We start from the raw sequence: 18,589 nt of genomic DNA, 5'->3' as shown, positions 1-18,589 counted from the left end.
TGCTTGGATAAGGGTCTGGTATGGACTGGGGGGGGGGGGGCTCCCATGCCGGATTTTTTTTTTTTTTTTTAATTAATTTATTTTAATTGAATTTAATCAATACCAGTGCCTGGTATTGTCGGGGATCAAAGTCGTATCCCTGTTCATTGAAGTCGCAGGGCAAAGTCGGATCCACAGTCGTACGACAGCTTTGTCAAAATCGCGTCCGCGAAATCGCACAAATGTGAAAGGGGCCTAAGTATATTGAGCTTTACTCCCTCCCTTCCCCACTTTTAAAACTATTGAATTTCTTTCCTGCATGTTGTGTTGTACAATATACTGGCATCCACCAGCCCCTTCAGGATACATTAGTGTTGTAAGATCTGAGGGGATGAACCACAGCACACATCAGGGTGCCAGGCATCTGATACACACAAGATTGTGTCACATGTGAACATTCCGCTGGAGGCCATAGTTCTTGGAGATCCCACCGAAGAGGTAAGTATTAGGAGACGCCTTTTACTATCACCCTTTTTTTTTTTTTTCCAGTCGAGCTATTTGTTTAAAAAGGTCAACACAACAGTAAAATCAGTCTGTATATGCAGTACAGCATACTTGTTATTCTCACTGTGGAACCTAAGGGGTTAATCCTCTGCATTGTATAAAAAGGCTGTTCCTCCCCTTCTTCTACAGTCCCCAAACGATCTGGTAGAACAGAGCTTTAGGGGGCAAGCTGCACATGCTCAGTTTGGTTTGTATTGCTAGAGTTTTTTTTTGTTTTTTTTTTTGTCTTGGGAGAGTGCATGTTATTAGCACAGGGCCAAACAGAGGGTCAGGGGTCCTACAGCCTCATAGGACAGTCAGGGGAGAATGAAAACTCCCCCTACAAGCTTTAGCCAGACACTGATAGAAGTCATAAGACTGCTCTAACTGCTGATGAGAAAAGGTGTTTAGTGTTTTATATTTACTAAAACTATTGAATTTCCGTGTTCTGTGTACTGTGGGAGACGAGATATAGTGAATGCAGGGTCCTGGGTTTAGTAACACTTTAAAAGTAAACCCTATCATGGAGTTGACTTCTTTCAGAAAATATTTCTTGTCTGGGTATTATACTGACCATTTGGCTTCAGGATGGTCCCATAACCCATAAAAAGTATTTTTATCAGGAGTAAAGCCAAAACTTTCATACTTGTCTCAGTTATGATGCAAAGTATTAAGGCCTGATGTTCAATATGACCATAAAATAACACACACGCAGAATAGAACTTTGCCAGTGGCAAGCTCCATGTCTTTCTCATGCAAAGTTCTCTATTCAGTCTAGGCTTAAGCCTTGTACACACGATCGGATTTTCAGCCAAAAATTGTGTGATGACAGACTGATGGCCTAAAATCCGACCATTTGTATGCTCCATTGGACAATTGTTGTCGGATTTTCCGCGGTCAAATGTTGGATGGCAGGCTTATAAATTTTCTGCGGACAACGGTCTGTTGTCAGATTTTTGGATTGTGTGTACACAAGTCCATCAAACAAAAGTCCAAAGTACACACACGCATGCTCAGAGGCAATGGTCGAGCCGGAAGCGGTCGGTCTTGTAAACCTAGCGTTTGTGATGGAAAATGAACATTTGTGCCTCGACAAATTATGAAATCTCAAAACCCCGCCCCCTCTAACAACACGGGGAAAGCCACAAGGAAGTTCCCCGTGCGTCAGAGGAGGGTGGGATCACCGGGTGGCCCCGCCCTCCGTTATGTAAGAAATGTCAGAAGAACCAAAGCGTCACACGGCGGAAGACTCCCACTGAGACGGATCGTGCGGACAGAGCGGAGAAGGAGCCTGGAGGAAGATGCGGGAAGAAGAAGAGTGGAGGAAGAAGAAGATGGAGAAAAAGAACACCAAAGGAAGACCAGAAGAAAGAAGATGAAAAAAGAAATTAAAATAGGACTTGTCAAAAACTGTCTCTTGTGTTTTTTAACCTTTTTGACACTTTTTTTGTGATATGGTAAGGGTACATTTGTACCCCACTAGCAATTCACACGGGGGGCGGGATCTGGGGATCCCCTTGATAGGCAGGATCTGATGGTCCAGATTCCGATAGGCCCCTCGCTCGCAGACCCCCACAACCACCGGCCAAGGGTTGTGGGGATGAGACCCTTCTCCCCATCAACATGGGGACAAGGTGCTTTGGGGGGCTACCTCAAAGCACCCTCCCAATGTTGTGGGCATGTGGCCTGGTACGGTCCAGGAGGGGGGGCACTCTCTCGTCCCCGTCCCCCCCCCTGCCTTTTCCTGCGGCCTGCCAGTTTGAGTTCTCCGATAAGGGTCTGGTATGGATTTTTTGGGGGACCCCGCGCCATTTTTTTTTTTTTTTTTTCTTAATTTTGGCGCGGGGTTCCCCTTAAAATCCATACCAGACCTGAAGGGCCTGATATGGAATTTAGGGGGACCCCCACACTTTTTTTTTTGGTTCGGGGTTCCCCTGAGGGGAAATCCCATGCCGTTTTTATCAATGAACTCTTATGTGTATTGTCAGACCGACAATTCATTAATAGTTTTAATATGAGTAGTTTTAAATGACTTTTTTTCCTTTGAAATGTAATTTTGCTGTCAGACTGTTCTAAACACGGGAAACATGCGCCCCTTTACAGGCATACTATAGACACCCACCAGGTATGAAATTTAAAGGAATATTACACTTTTTTATTCTTTCACTTTAAGCATTATTAAAATCACTGCTCCCGAAAAAACGTTTTTTAAAACTTCTTTTTGCATTGATACATGTCCCCTGGGGCAGGACCCAGGTCCTCAAACACTTTTTATGACAATACCATGCATATAAGCCTTTAAAGTTAGCACTTTTGATTTCTCCCATAGGCTTTTAAAGGGTGTTCCGCTGCTTTCGAACTTGCTGCGAACACTCCAAATTGTTTGCTGTTTGGCGAACAGCCAATGTTCGAGTCGAACTTATTTTCAACCTGAACATAAAGCCCATCCCTAGTCACGATTAATAAAGCAACCAATTTTTGGTCCAAGAACTCTTCTTCCTGTTCCTGGACTGAACTTGGGTCAAAGCAATAACTCCAAGGCCAATAATAAATAACACATTATCTCCTTCCAATTCCGCAACATGGCTGGTTGACAAAAAGCCGTTCAGAAACGAACTGAAAAACGCAAAAAGAAAAGCGCGAATCAACACTCGCCAAACTTCTACTAACACGAAATTAACAGAAGGAGCCCAAACAAGACAATTGAACTTCCTCTTTGTAGTCTCATAATATGTCACTATGTTCGTGTTTGTTGGCTGACAATTCCTTGCCGTTTGTATGCAAGACTTAGCCAATGCCCTTTCGACAAAAGTCTGGCGTTTTGTATGCGGAAAATCCAAACATGTGTACAAGGCTTTAGAGTGCAGGACATTTTGTTAGGAACACAGGCCATGTGGCAGAATTTGCATTCTTTTGATCTCTTAGCTTGCTGAAAGTCTGGACCACTTAACTTTATACAACAGCCTAATATATATTTTTATTTTTTAGGATGAAATTGAATACCTATTAAAAGAGACAGAAGAACTAAAAAGAACAAATCTTATATTAGAAGAAAGGCTTAATGAAGTTGCTGATCCTATCACAGAGTCTTCACCTTGCAGTTGTGGAAATAGGCAAGCAGAGGACGAGAACAGTGTTTGTAATAAACTGCTAAAGGACTGGAACAGAAAGCTTGAGGAGGTCAATGCTGCAAATAAAAGAGTTACAGAGGACATTGACAAGTTCAAAGAGGTACCTTTTTGTGTTTGTATGCTATACTTTTTTTTTTTTTTTTTTTCCTTGGAAATTATATTATGATGAGTAATGACAACCTATGGTAGCACAGCATTTTTATGAAGTTGTTTTATGTGTTATGACTCATTTTGCTAAGCAACTCAAAGATTACTCACAAAAGTTGGCCATACACTGTTTGAATTTCGACTGATTCAGAGGGAGTGACTGAAATTCTAACAGGGGGTGGTAGCCATGTTGGCTCAACAATTATTCAGTTGGTTTGTGTTGAAGGTGGGCTGAAAACGATTGGTTGAACAGCACCTGCAGTCAGTTCAGCTGCTGGCATTGTTCAGGTATTTTGACTGCCGGTGCTAGTGCCTGTCAAAATACAATAGTCTGGTAAGGAGGATTCGTACATCCATGCTGTTTGTGTAGATGGAGAAATCTGTTAGATTTCTCTTGTGCGACCCGTAGGCTGAGCAAAAAAAATCTATTAGTGTATGGCCAGCTTTATTGAGCATAGAATTCAAAAGTTTGAGGGGAGAGGCATTTATGTTAGTGGGAAGGGGGGGGGGGGGTTAAGGGGGAGGAAAAGCAGTGTGAAATACATAAGGGGATTAAGGTGAGAGTTACTTAACTTTACATCATCATTCCTTTGTGTATGGTCTTCTTCTTCCGTAAGGTTGTGTGTCATATGGATGCCCCTGTCATGTTGCTTATGGGGACTCATTGGAATCTTACAAGTTAGTTTCAAAAGCAGCATCACTGAAAGTGGCAGAGATGCTGTGTTAGAGGATGAAGTTAATGTCAATAACTCTGCTGAGTATAAAAAGAGACTAAGAGACAGACAGATTGGTGGAACCAATGTTTTGTGTTTTGTAGATTACAGATTGCAAGCTTCCAGCTTAAAGTGGTAGTAAACTCCCATGTCTGACTTGTACCTATAGGTAAACCCTATTATAGGCTTACCTATAGGTACTGTAACTACCTCCTAAACGTGCAACGTTTAGGAGATATTCACTGTATATGCAGCTGCTGACATCATTGGCGCATGCGCTCTGAAGGAATGGCCACAGAGTCCTGTGCTGTAAACGGCGGCTCCTGCACGCACGCATGGGAGTGACGTCATAGCGGGCTCTGGTCAGTCACACAGCTGGTGTCTGCGGACCCGAAAGGAAGATGGGTTAAGATGGAAGCGGCCTCCAGCTGTTACATCATGGCTCTGGAGGGCTTTGTTTTTTAGGTAAGTTTCACATAATGTGTAAGTATGCAATGCATACTAGCACATATTACCTTGCAGGTCAGGAAAAAAAAAACTCACCCAGTAGTTTCCTACTGCTTTCAGTATGGCTTGGGTATGCAATTAGTAAAATATACACATTTTCCTAATTATGAAGACCAACTCCAGCAAGTGTGGAAGGGTTGGATCCTCAGATCTTTATTGCTGTCTTTGTTGGGGCAATTTCCAATCTCTTCCTTTCACATTACAGGGATTTGCAGAGTAAGGAAAGATTAGAGAACCTGTGAGGTTTTTGTTGATGTCTGCTTTTTTTTATCCTGGTAGCTGTTGTTTTCCCTAATTTCTTGTCACAAGGATAAATGGTAAGCATAAATCCCTCAAATGGAATCAGAGAGAGCAATAAAACCTGACATACTTTCATCCTTCCCTAAAGTTGAACAGGGTAGATCTAAAATGCACAAATTATTTCTGCTCTATATTTAATACATCATTACATGTATTGTTAAAAAGTATGTAAACCCAACAATTCATATTCCTGATATATGCCTGCTGTACCATGTACATATATAATGAAAATTCTATCCCTAGGGTGATCTATAAAATAGGCATCCCAGGGACAGGATAGACAGCTACTTCTGGTCAGAAAGGGCACTCTACACACTTGTATAAAAAGTTCAGTAACAAATTTTATTATGGTGATATTTACCCAAATAATTGATTTGAAAACAGTCAAGTTGCTTTCTTTAAAACTGATATAATAGTATCCTCTGGCAATATGTTATTCAAAACCATACTGACACTTTAACTATGTTGCAAGTGACTGACATCCGATAAACAATACTCACATAAAACAATCAACAAAAAACATATATTGCAGGCGCCTGAAGTTATCCACTACTCTTCGGCAATCCCAATAGGCCAATCGCCTCTATGTTTTAATTTTAAATAAATTATCGCTGGATCAATTCCAATTATATAGTTAATTATGGGGGTGCCGAGCAGTAGTGATCCCTGGGGATATAATTTATGTTCACTAAGTTGGCCAGGGTTTTAATGGTGAGAGCGGGGGGCGGTAATTAGGGTGGTAAAAAACACCAATGGTAATGCTAGGTTGTCTTAGTTGGTACTGAGTCCTCTAAATTACATTGGGGAGTCCTCTTTAAGCTGATCCGTGAAAAGGAAAAAATATATAAAAAAATATATAAGGGATTGCTCTAAGTTCAGATCATCTTTAATCTCTGTTTAGCCGTAATTGACATTTATCTTCATGGGAGCGGGGTGCAGTAATTCCGATGTTGAAAGGGTAAAGGTGAGGTTGAATTGCCTTGTCTGTTGCTAATTTATTGAGGGGTTTGCTAGGAAGTCCATTCAAAGCCAATCCATGGGTGAATGCAAATGATTATATAGTGAATCACTTTAAATTCAAATCACTTTGATTCGCTGATTAAATAAATTTCCGTTATAGATGTGTTACCTTTATGCGACTATTCAATAATACTGAGAAGGGCATTAATATTATTGATCCCTTATTTCGATCATATAGGCATTAACACAGTCTATAAATAAAGCAGAGTATTGATGGGTAGATATCTGTCATATTTGCAGAACACTGGATACTGTGGATTAAATGAAAAGAATATTATTGGTTACTTTACCAGTTTCTTTTCTTGTATGGACTTCTGTGAAGTAGATCTCTTATCTCTCCTTGCTGTTCACGTTTAAGTTGTGAAACAGCTGCTGGTATGTGTTAATTCACGGAGATCAAGTCTTCACTTGTTCCGCTGCTCAAAATGACTGGTGATCTACAGGTAAATCAAAGGATCTCCTAGTTGTTAGCCGCCTATCTCACCTTTCTGGATGTTTTTCCAGCTATTAGCTCTTCAGTGGTAAGGCAGCTGTTATCGGATTTATAATCCTTGCTGTCCGATCGTGATTTACCCTGTATCGCTGTATAGATGGTCATATATACACCGATCCCATGGACGATTTTGCAGTTAATTGCTCCCAGCTTCCACTCTACTCCCATTTGATTACTCCGAGTAGGCTTGCTGTCAGCTCTTCTCTTGTTGGTATCTCGTGTGTAGTAGGACCCAGCTGCACCGCTCCTCCGCTGCCCGGCACTGGTACGGGGGTCACTTCTCACGGCTGCCCTGCATGCTGTTACGTCGACGCGTTTTGCAACAGAGAAGTGACCCCCGTACCAGAAGAGCATTTGCCGACGATGTTATGTTCTGTATTACAAATCCTAGGATTACAATCCTGAATTTGCTGCAGATTTTAAAAAGGTATGGAGACGTCTCAAACTTTAAGATAAATCTACGTAAATGTTAAATATTAATGTGGATAAGCAAGAAGAAGAGAATCTCTCAAGGGTTTTCCCCTTTCATTGGAGAAAGGAAATAAAATACTTGGGAATTAGATTATCTAACTCATTGAAAAAAATGTACCTAACCAATTATATTCCCTTGTTGGACGAAATTAGGCAAGAAACGAAACGTTTCTCAATGCGCCCCCTCTCTTGGTTTGGACGCATTAACGCAGTAAAAATGGTGCTCACCCCTAAAATACTGTATAAATTCCAGATGCTCCCAATCCCACTCACACATTCATATTTGAGAGCCCTTCGAGGCCTAATTGCAAGGTTTGTCTGGAGTGGCAAAAAGCCACAAATTGCTTATTCAGTTCTACCGGGGGAAAAAACAAGGAGGACTTGCTCTTCCGGATTTCAATAAATACTACACCTCTGTAATACTTTCACGGGTTATGGAATGGTCAAAGGAGGCCTCGGACAAGAGATGGGTTAACATTGAACATAGTTTGAGTAGTATACATTTAGGTCACATTATATGGAACCCCCCCAAAATATAGAACACTGAGTACTAAAACAGCGTTTTTAACGCGAGACACTCTTAAATTATGGAATCAAATTCACGCACAAAATAAATGGTGTCACAATTCTCCTTTGATTTATTTGAAGGATAATACATTTTTCGAACCAGGGATGAGGGTGGTGGGAGGGAATTGGATAAAGAATGGGAGCACACAACTAAAAGATTTAATTAGAGAGAGGAAAATTTGCATGTATCTCGACTTGAAAGCCGAGACAGATCTTATGGTGATTGATCTGTGGAGGTACATCCAGTTGTCGCGCTTTGTCGAGAAACTTTCGAAACCAATCAGAGGCGAGGAAGAGTACAGGTCGCTTGAGCAGCTTTGTAAGAGTGAAAAATCAGGAAATATCATTTCCCAACTCTACAAAGTTTTGATCTCGATAGAAGAACTGGATGTACCCCCATATATCAAGAAATGGGAAAGGGAGTTAGGGATACAGCGTAGTAAATCCACATTAGGAAAAATTTTGAAAATGATACACGGTTCTTCAGTTGATATTAAGAGGACAGAAATAAACTTTAAATGTTTAGCAGGATGGTATGCCATGCCAGACAAAATAAGCAAATTTCAACCAGATAAATCTGAGAAATGTTGGAGAGGGTGTACAAATAAAGGAAGGATGGCCCACATATGGTGAGAGTGTTCCATTATTAAAACATATTGGAAAAAAATTATACAACTAACCAAGGAAATTACTAATAAAACTTTATTAGAAGACCCATGGATATGTTTATTCTATGGAACTGAGGAGCCAATTAAGCAATATCAAACATCCATCGTTCCTGTATTATTGGACGCCGCTAAGAAGCAGATTTCAAAGAAATGGTTGGATCCCGAGAGTCCAAACACCCGGGACTGGCTTTTCTGTGTAAATGAAATTTATAATAGTGTCTGGACAGTTCGGGAGCGGAATCAGATGAGGGGGACGCATGTTTAGACAAATGGGCAGGGTGACGGAGTTTTAAAAGTACGTGGAGTTATCTTGAGGAGATCACATGCTAAGTCTAATGGGTTCGGAATCTGGGAAAGCATGGAAGGATATATGGATTATTGTATGCATTATTGTAACCACCTGCAGGATGGGGTTGGGAGGGTGGTAGTGGGAGGGGGGGAGGTTATTAATTTAAGAGGGAATTTTTTTGGGACAGCTTCTTAGTAAGCCTGTTTGTTATTTTGTATGGTCTTAGTTTTGTACTTGAAAAATATAAATAAAGAATTTAAAAAAAAAACTGACCACACTAAGCCGTAGTACACACTGTGGTCAGTTCTCTAGTTATGCTTTAAACTAGGGATGTCCCGTTACCACTTTTTTAAGACCGAGTACAAGTACCGATACTTTTTTTTCAAGTACTCGCCAATACCGATTACTGATACTTTTATTTTTAATGTCACGTGGCAGTGTTTTTTTTTTTTTTCCTTACAATTTTTTTTTTTTTTGTTTTGGTTTTTTTACAATGCTTTCTTTTTCTTTTTCTTTTCTTTTTTTTTTTTTTTTAGGGGGGTAGGGGGTGGACGCTGTCTGTGTGTTGTTGTTGTTTTTTTTTTTTTTATTTAAAATTTTATAATTTTTTTACAATTTATTTTTTATTATTTATTGCAATACTTTGTTTTTTTTTTTTTTTTTTATTTAATCAGCCCTGTTGGGGGGCTTTGGTGAGATGTTAGGGGTCTTAACAAACCCCTGATATCTCCCCCTTGAGACAGAGAAAGAGACTGAGGATAGAGATTCCCCAGTCCCTTTCTCTGCAGCCTCAGCTGCACTGAAAATGAATGGAGAGAAGACAGCAGCTCCTCTCCATTCATAAACTGAGACATTGTAAGGAGATTACAATGTTTCAGTTATGTGAATGGACAGCGTCAGCTGACAGCGTGGGGAGGTGGGGGCTTTGGAGAAGCTTGTAACTCGCCAATCACTGCTGACTGTCAAGGTATCGGGGAAGCACCGGGAGCATTTGCCCGAGTACAAGTACTTGGGCAAATGCTCGGTATCGGTACCGATACTAGTATCGGTATCGGGACAACCCTACTGGAAACTTAGCCTGCTCTCTTCCAATGATCGGACACACACACTGTGCACAGCCTTTCACTGGGTAGTTCAGTGTATTGCTGTTTCTCCTCCCCCAGCTCTTATGCAGCTGAGAACATGTGATTAATTAGAAAAAAAAAAAGAAAAAAGTGTTTATAATGTTTTACCTTTCATTTCTATTTTACACTGAATGGATTGTTTTACAAGGTGAGGGTTTACAAATACTTTAAATACAAGTGAGCAAATATAAGCGCCTTGATTTAAGCCTCTTGCAAATCACTGTACAGCAGAGCTAGAAAGCAGCACAAATAGCTGGTCAGTTGTGCTGCAGCACTCATTTACTAACAAAGACCATGCTGATAGGAGGAAAAGAACAGAGAGATGAGTGCATTAGTTGGCTGTTCTACTTCAATGTTCAATCAAAGTCTCAAGGGGAAGAAAAAAATGTTTGAGGCTGCATTCACACCTGAGTGTTTTGTAGCTCGAAGCCTGATGCTTGTAAATGCTGAGCAAGTCCAGTTTATTTCATTACATCTGAGAGTGAACAGGGGCCATTGAAATGAATGGGATTTTACTTGTTGAGTGTCTTCAAGCTTTTAGCTACAAAACACTGAGATGTGAATGCAGCCTTATATTGCAGTAAAAAAAGTTTCCCGGCCTGCCAGACAGGACTTCGCATGTGGCTGAGCTGTGTAAAACTTCCGAATCTCTGGATGGACAGAATTACTTATCCTTTGGTAGGTAGGAAGCTCCCTTATATGTATTTTATCTGTTTGCTCCTGGAGTTCAACATTTTATTTATTCTGCCCCCAAAAAAGTGAACAGCTCTTTTGAAGGTTCACACTATTTTATTTGGCACACAATTTGGAAACTGTTTGTGGTTCTGCTCGCTTTACATCTGAGATCAGTTGGATCTCACAGTCTATGTAATTTCCCCCCTATAGCAAGTGTTATTTTATCTATATTTCAGTTTCTTGTATTGTCCTTAAAATGCAGCATCATAGGACATCAAAGTAGTACCTGCCATCATCTATCACACTCTGGTTTGAGAATATTCTCATAACCTGGTGACGGATGGAGACATTTATGTGCCCTTGGGTATCTTCGGTAATGCTTTGCCTGTGATTAGTTCAAACCTTTCTTTTTATAACGGATATATTTTTTCAGGGTGCTCTTGTGTGCAATTTTGTGTATTTTCATAGAATAGCAAGCATTATTTTTTTGGCATTCTTTTTCCTTTCACGTGGTGTTTATGTATTTGCAAAAACAAACCTTTACCCAAAGGCAATTAGAACATGGGATTGCAGACCGTATATGTGAAATAGATCAGATATATGCGCTTTGAGCTACCCTAGATATAGAAACCGGCTACAATTTTAAGGTGGTGAGATATTATTATTATTATTATTATTATTATTATTATTTTTTTTTTTTTTTTTTACCTGTGCAGATGTGATACGGACCCCAGTATTGTAGATGTGCAGTAATTAGAATTAGCTGCACAACTGTGATCTAGACTTTCAGTATGTATCCACAAAATTGTAGGTGTGCACCCATTTAACAGCACAAGTGTGACCTTCTATAGCACTAGACTTTTGTTTATAGGTCTGTTTGTATGTCTATCTATGAAACTAATCCAATCCGCCTAACCATATCTATCGGTCTATCTGATAGATGAGCCCTGAAAACCCTTCCCTTCAAATAAGCCTATTCTGCCCCCCACCTAACAACTGTACTTTTTAGTTTTTCCATCAGCTCATCCCCCACACAGTTATTACCTTTTGTATCGCTTGACCCTCCATCTTAGATTGTAAGCTCTAATGAGCAGGGCCCTCTGATTCCTCCTGTATTAAATTATTATTATTATTTCCGGTACTTATATAGCGCCATCAATTTTACACAGTGCTTTTTTTTCATATATTGTACGTTTATATCTAATTGTGTTGTAACTGTACTGTCTGCCCTTACATTCTAAAGTGCTGCGCAAACTGTTGGTGCTATATAAATCCTGTATAATACGTTTTTACCCCTTCCTTACCAGGCCATTTTTTTTTTTTGCGATACAGCACTGCGTTATTTTAACTGACAATTGCGCGGTCGTGCGACACTGTACCCAAATAAAATTTTTGTACTTTTTTTTTTCCCACAAATAGCTTTCTTTTGGTGGCATTTGATCACCTCTACGTTTTTTATTTTTTGTGCTATAAACAAAAAAAGACAGATCATTTTGAAAAAAAAAAAAAAACACTTTTTTACTTTCTGCTATAAAACATACCAAATATAAAAATATAAACAATCTCATTTCTTCATCAATTTAGGCCAATGTGTATTCTGCTACATTTTTTTGGTAAAATAAAATCCCAATAAGCGTATATTGGATTGGTTTGCAGAAAAGTTATAGCGTCTACAAATTTATTTTATTTATTTTTTTTTATTTATTTTTTTTACCAGCAACTTATAGTGAGACTGTTATATTGCGGCGGACAGATCGGACACCTAACTGACACTTTTGACTCTTTTTGGGGACCAGTCACACATACAGTGATCAGTGCTAAAAAAAATGCGCTGTCACTGTACTAATGACACTGGGAAGGGGTTAACATCAGGGGCTATCAAGGGTTAACTGTACCTAGGCTGTGTTTACTCACTATGGTGGATGTGCTTTGACTAGGGGAAGGCAAAGATCCATGTTCCTGCTTGGCAGAAACACAGGATCTGTGCCTCGCCTTCTGACAGAACGACAATCTGACTAGTCTACAGATTGTTGTGCAGATTGTTGTTCTGCCAGTGCCCTGTGTAATCGGCGGGTGCCAGTGGACATTAAGTCCGCGGTACCCGCTGCTGGGCTTCCGCAGTGTAGAATTGGAGCGGGTCGCCAGGGGCTCGCGCGTGCGCCCCAAACCTGGAAGTGTCAGATGATGTACTAGGCACGTGATCTGGCGCAGAGCGGCCACCCTACCACAGTAAATGTACTGTGGGTGGTCCGCAAGTGGTTAACTTGCCATGTAATTGGGTATTGTTTACAAAGTGAAGTTTTACCTTATTTACTAAGCTCTGGAGCAACTGCACTTTACAAAGTGCACAGTTTATTTGTCTTTAGTAAATCAACCCCACAGTGTTCAATTTCCTGCACTGTGAAGCATTGCAGTTGCAGCAATATGTACAGACCTGAGTATTCACCATGTTATTTTGTAGGTAGGTGGGAGGGTGGTGAAAACATGGATCAGTGGCCTGTTTTTACTGGCCTTTTACTGCTCATGTGAACTATAACTTAGAATTTAACCACTTGCCAACCAGGACATTGCCGAAAGACGGCTATAGTGTGGTTGGCTAGTTCTGGGAGGGCATAGAGGGGCGTCCTCCCGAACTTGCGCTTCCCGCACACGAAAGTGTCTGTGATGGCTGGGTCGTCCGACTTGTGGGCTGGATGTGAAGTGCCCACAGCGCTGATCTGTGCCCATTCAACCTCATCCCTGCCCAGCCGTGCCACATCAGTGCCAATTAGAAATTGGATTTGAATTTTATGTCCCTAGAACATCTGACGGTGCTCCCTGCATGTTGGGCCTACTGTATGTGGCCAAGCTGTGTAAAAGTCTCACACACATGTGGTTTCCCCATACTCAGGAGAAGTAGCAGAATGTATTTTGGGGTGTAATTTTTGCTATGTACATTCTATGTGTTAGAAATATCTTATAAATGGACAACTTTGTGTAAAAAAAAAAAAAAAAATTGGTTTTTATTTTCTTTCCACGTTTTCCAAAAACTTGTGGAAAAAAATTATGTGTTCAAAAGATTCATTATGCATTATAGAATATATGTTGGGGTGTTTACTTTCCAAAATTCTGTCATTTTTTGGGGAGTTTCCCTTGTCCTGGTGCTCCAGGGCCTTCAAAAGTGTGATAGGTAGTCAAGAAATGATATGTGTAATTTATTCCCCTAGAACACCTGATGGTGCTCCCTGCTTGTTGGGCCTCTGTAACTGTGTTATTGCCATACTCTCACACATGTGGTATTGCCATACTTAGGAGTAGCATAATGTGTTTTGTGGTGTAATTTGTGGTATGCATATGCCATGTGAGAGAAATAACCTGTTTTAATATGACAATTTTGTGGGGAAAAAAATCGGTGGTGCTCTGACAGGCCCCTCCTCACATAGTGAGCAGAGACTGACCTGCTATCCGCCGGCTCAGCGGAGATCAACGGAGCGATCTCCTGCTGAGCTGGCGGACTCCGCTAAACAAATCTGCCTCTTGTGGAAGGGGCCTATAACTCACACAGACCAAATAATATACACTGATTTGGTTTATTTTTTTACCAAAGATATGTAGCGGTATAAATTTTGGCCAAAATTTTATGAAGAAAAATTACTAATTTTCAAAATTTTATAACGGAAACTAAGAAAAATTTAAAAATTAAAAAACCCAGTGGTGATTGAAAATCACCTGGCCTGGTTAGGAAGGGGTATAAGTGCCCAGTGGGCAAGTGGTTAAAAATTTTGCAACCACAGATAAAAAACTAGTTACATAGTAGGAGAGGTCGAAAAAAGACACAATTCCATCAAGTCCAACCTATGTGTGTGTACTAGAGCAGTGGTCCCCAACCTTTTTGGCACCGGGGACCGGCTGCGTGGAAGAAAATTGTGGCAAGGCCTGGGGGGGGGCAGGGGGGGTCAGGGATGGCACGCATGGGTAAGCGATTTTTTTCGCAGGCAATTTGTCAGCGCTTTATTTCTATTATTACATTGTAGTAATAAATGAAATATGAAATAGTTCAACTCACCATAATGCAGAATCAGTGGGAGCCTTGAGCATGTCACTTGCCATTAGAGCTGGGCAGATTTTCTCAAAAAAAAAAAAATCTGCGATTCGAATCGTTTTTTTTTTTTTTTTTTGGACACTGCGCCGGTCCTGAGAAGCTGCGGGCAGGAGTTTTTAGGCGAGGCCGCGGCTTCGACCTAGTCTGCGCCACCCGGCCTCGCGAACTAGGCCGAAGCCGTGGCCTCACCTAAAAACTCCTCCCCTGCAGCTCCTCAGGACCGGCGTGGTGTCAGCGCCGGTCCTGGTGGAAAAAAAAATCGATTCACTGAAATTTTGAATTGATTTGACCTCTCAACCTGATTCAAGATTTAAATCGATTTTTTTTTTCCCCAGCCCTACTTGCCATGTCGCCTGCCACTAGATGCGGAATGTCACTTGCCACGCTGCCTGCCACCAGATGTGGTAAGGCCCCACACAGATGAAGGCAGTGCCCCCACACAGATGAAGGCAGTGCCCCCACACAGATGAAGGCAGTGCCCCCACACAGATGAAGGCAGTGCCCCCACACAGATGAAGGCAGTGCCCCCACACAGATGAAGGCAGTGCCCCCACACAGATGAAGGCAGTGCCCCCACACAGATGAAGGCAGTGCCCCCACACAGATGAAGGCAGTGCCCCCACACAGATGAAGGCAGCCGTCCCGTCCCCCCCCCCAGATGAAGGTAGTCCCCCCCCCCCCCACAGATGAAGGTAGTCCCCCCCCCCCACAGATGAAGGTAGTCCCCCCCCCCCCACAGATGAAGGTAGTCCCCCCCCCACACACAGATGAAGGTAGTCCCCCCCCACACACAGATGAAGGTAGTCCCCCCCCACACACAGATGAAGGTAGTCCCCCCCACACACACAGATGAAGGTAGTCCCCCCCACACACACAGATGAAGGTAGTCCCCCCCACACACAAATGAAGGTAGTCCCCCCCACACAGATGAAGGTAGTCCCCCCCACACAGATGAAGTTAGTCCTCCCCCCACAGATAAAGTTAGTCCTCCCCCCACAGATAAAGTTAGTCCTCCCCCCACAGATAAAGTTAGTCCTCCCCCCACAGATAAAGTTAGTCCTCCCCCCACAGATAAAGTTAGTCCTCCCCCCACAGATAAAGTTAGTCCTCCCCCCACAGATAAAGTTAGTCCTCCCCCCACAGATAAAGTTAGTCCTCCCCCCACAGATGAAGTTAGTCCTCCCCCCACAGATGAAGTTAGTCCTCCCCCCACAGATGAAGTTAGTCCTCCCCCCACAGATGAAGTTAGTCCTCCCCCCACAGATGAAGTTAGTCCTCCCCCCACAGATGAAGGTAGTGCCCCCACCAGGCCCTGCACACTCCATGCACACAGGTGACCCGCTCCAAGTCAGTCTCCGCTCACACTTACCCTGTCATTGGTAGTGTTGTCGTACTCGGGGCCCCCCCGGCCTCTCCTCCAGAGCTCAGTCATGTTGGTGTGTGTTCGGTGATGAGGGCTGAGGATTAGCAGCAGGTAAGTATATGAAGGGTTCACAGGGGAGGGGGCGTCTCCCTGCTCTCCCGGAAGTGTGGACTCGTCTCCTCTCAGCTCTATTCACCCCCAGCCCTATTACCAAGGGACACCAGTGGCTTTCCTGCTACTGTGGGCTGTCCTGGAGGTGACGGTGTGCTGCACCTTCCCCTCTGACAGAAGGGCGGGGCGAGCTCAGTGAGGAGGGGGCATGTCCATTCACATTGTACGGGGAGTGTCCATGTGAGAGAGGGAGGGACGGGCCATGGTGCATAATAAACAACACACAGCGCTCAGCAATAAACACTGAACTGCTATGTACAGGAGGTGAGGGAGAGCATAGGACCACACCGAGCAATGGAATTTGCACTTCACTCTCGCCTTCTCTGACATTTGTTCATCCACTCCAAGTAACTTCACATCCTATACTCGGCCGCCGGGCTCTCTCATGCTGCCCGCCCGCGCGGCCTGGCTGCAGAAGGGCCACGGCCCGGGGGTTGACGACCCCTGTACTAGAGTACACAGCCAAAGGTCTTGAATTTGTGTGTAAACTGTACAGAAAGACAGCATACAATTGCTTGTGATGTGCCCGTTCCCGTGTAGAATGTAATATTAGACAAATCAATTTTTGTGCAGAGATATCCTTTAATGAGTCATTTAACGTGAACACATGCTGATCTTTCAGAAAAATTAGTTTTCCGTGTTTACCACTTGTGCCTTACCCTGCCCATTGTCTATATTCATTAGGCTTCACAGAGTTTACCCATTTTTCAAAAGCACAAAGTCTCTAAGCTGCTAGACATCAGTATGTACACGTTTCAGTGGTGACCTACCTGACTCGCATTTAAAATGTCTTGGACCTCCCATGTTTCAACTTTAATATATGTCCTTTTATTTAGTCATGTGGAGCAAATGATCATCTATTTTGCTGATACCTGCATATTGTGAGTTTACTTGCCCAAAATATATCTAGTCATGTGAAAAAACATGGAAAAGCAATTAGTACATTCCCTTAATGACTTTCTGCACTAAATGCAAAGCTTTGTTTTCCTCCCTTGATGGGGAATTTGCTTTGTGTTTAGGGAATATGAATACAAAGTGCCATTTCTGTCCCAATGTTAATTAAAAACAATGTTCTTGCAGTGGCACGATGTATCTGCACTTTTTTTTTCCCTCTGTATGTTGCGGTTGGTAATGTGTTACTTTTTTTCTTACAGGAAAATAGAAGGCTGAAAAATGAAAACGTTGAAATTGTGAGAGAAAACTTAAGGCTGAAAAATGAAGTAGAACTTCGTTCACCTCAAAAGTATGCATTTTCTGTGATTTGCTATTGGATGGCGTTTTTTTGTCAATCCTTACTTTTAAAAATTGTTAACAAACTTCATCAAAACAATATGTATACGAGCAAGGATTTAAAACAGAAAATAACACTTGTTCATATGTGCTATAATAACAATGAAAGCAAAAAAAGTAGGAATAAGCTAATTTATCGAGACCATCACCTAAACTCCTTTACAGGGTGAAAAAAAATCATCCATTTATAGATCTATTTTAAAGTCATACTAAACACACACTGTTTAATTTACATTGTCCCTTCTATTTCTGTATGTGGATGATTGCACTGTAATTTATTTTAATAAAAACAAAAACTTCTAAGTACCTTTTTCCTAATCGATATACAGCTGTCACGTGACCTAGATCTTTCTTAGCCTGTCTGCAGGGAAACATAAGCAGGAGGAGCTTCTAGTCCTCTGCTGCTGGTCACATGTTCAAAATAAAAAAACAGCCTTTGGAATACAGAGTAAAAATAAATAATATTAATAAAATGTTTTAGAGCATCGTACAAATATATATTTGAAATCATCATCAAATCTTTATTATTTTGTGGAAATAACATGGTGCAGGTGGATTTCTGCCTGTCACAGGCTGTGTCACACCCCTCCATCCTTTGTCTTGGGATAAGAGGGAGGTGAAGCCTCAATTAACCACTTTAATACAGCACATAGTCAAATGACGTCCTTGACTTTGTGCGGGGATATCTGAATGATGCCTGCAGCTACAGATATCATCTTTTAGTGCCAGGGATTCTGTGCACAATAAGAACGATCATAGCGGCAGTTTCGCCGCTTGATCGTTCTTATAGGCGACGGGAGGGGGGTGTCATTCCCCCAAACACCCATAGCCCACCTCACCCCCCCGCCGCCAACCGGTGCTTCTCCGGGCTCTCCCGTGCCATCGGGGGCCCGGAGAAAGAATCGGTCGGCACCGGATGACGACGATAGAGATTTCCGGTGACCAGTCATCTCTATGACCATCGGAGGCCCGGACGCGACGCGATCGTTGCTGTCAGCATGAGATCAGTGAATTTTTTTTTCAGGATCTCATGCTTTCCAGCCTGGGGGACAGATGT

The 18,589-nt window shown here is 42.1% G+C and overlaps 1 protein-coding gene across 2 annotated transcripts in view; it reads left to right on the top strand.

Moving 5' to 3' along the window:
• Positions 1-18,589, top strand: part of OBI1 (ORC ubiquitin ligase 1) — a 54,322-nt gene that overhangs the window by 24,326 nt on the left and 11,407 nt on the right. For both annotated transcript variants that reach the window (XM_073614354.1, XM_073614353.1), the window contains 2 exons: positions 3,511-3,753; positions 17,397-17,485. In XM_073614354.1, the coding sequence (XP_073470455.1) occupies positions 3,511-3,753; positions 17,397-17,485 (332 nt within the window). The remainder of the gene's footprint in view (positions 1-3,510; positions 3,754-17,396; positions 17,486-18,589) is intronic.

This window comes from Aquarana catesbeiana, linkage group LG02 (genome assembly GCF_042186555.1).
Source record: "Aquarana catesbeiana isolate 2022-GZ linkage group LG02, ASM4218655v1, whole genome shotgun sequence".
Classification (NCBI taxonomy): Eukaryota; Metazoa; Chordata; class Amphibia; order Anura; family Ranidae; genus Aquarana; species Aquarana catesbeiana.
Note: the sequence above shows the minus strand (reverse complement) of the source record. Positions and strands in the feature narration are given on the sequence as shown.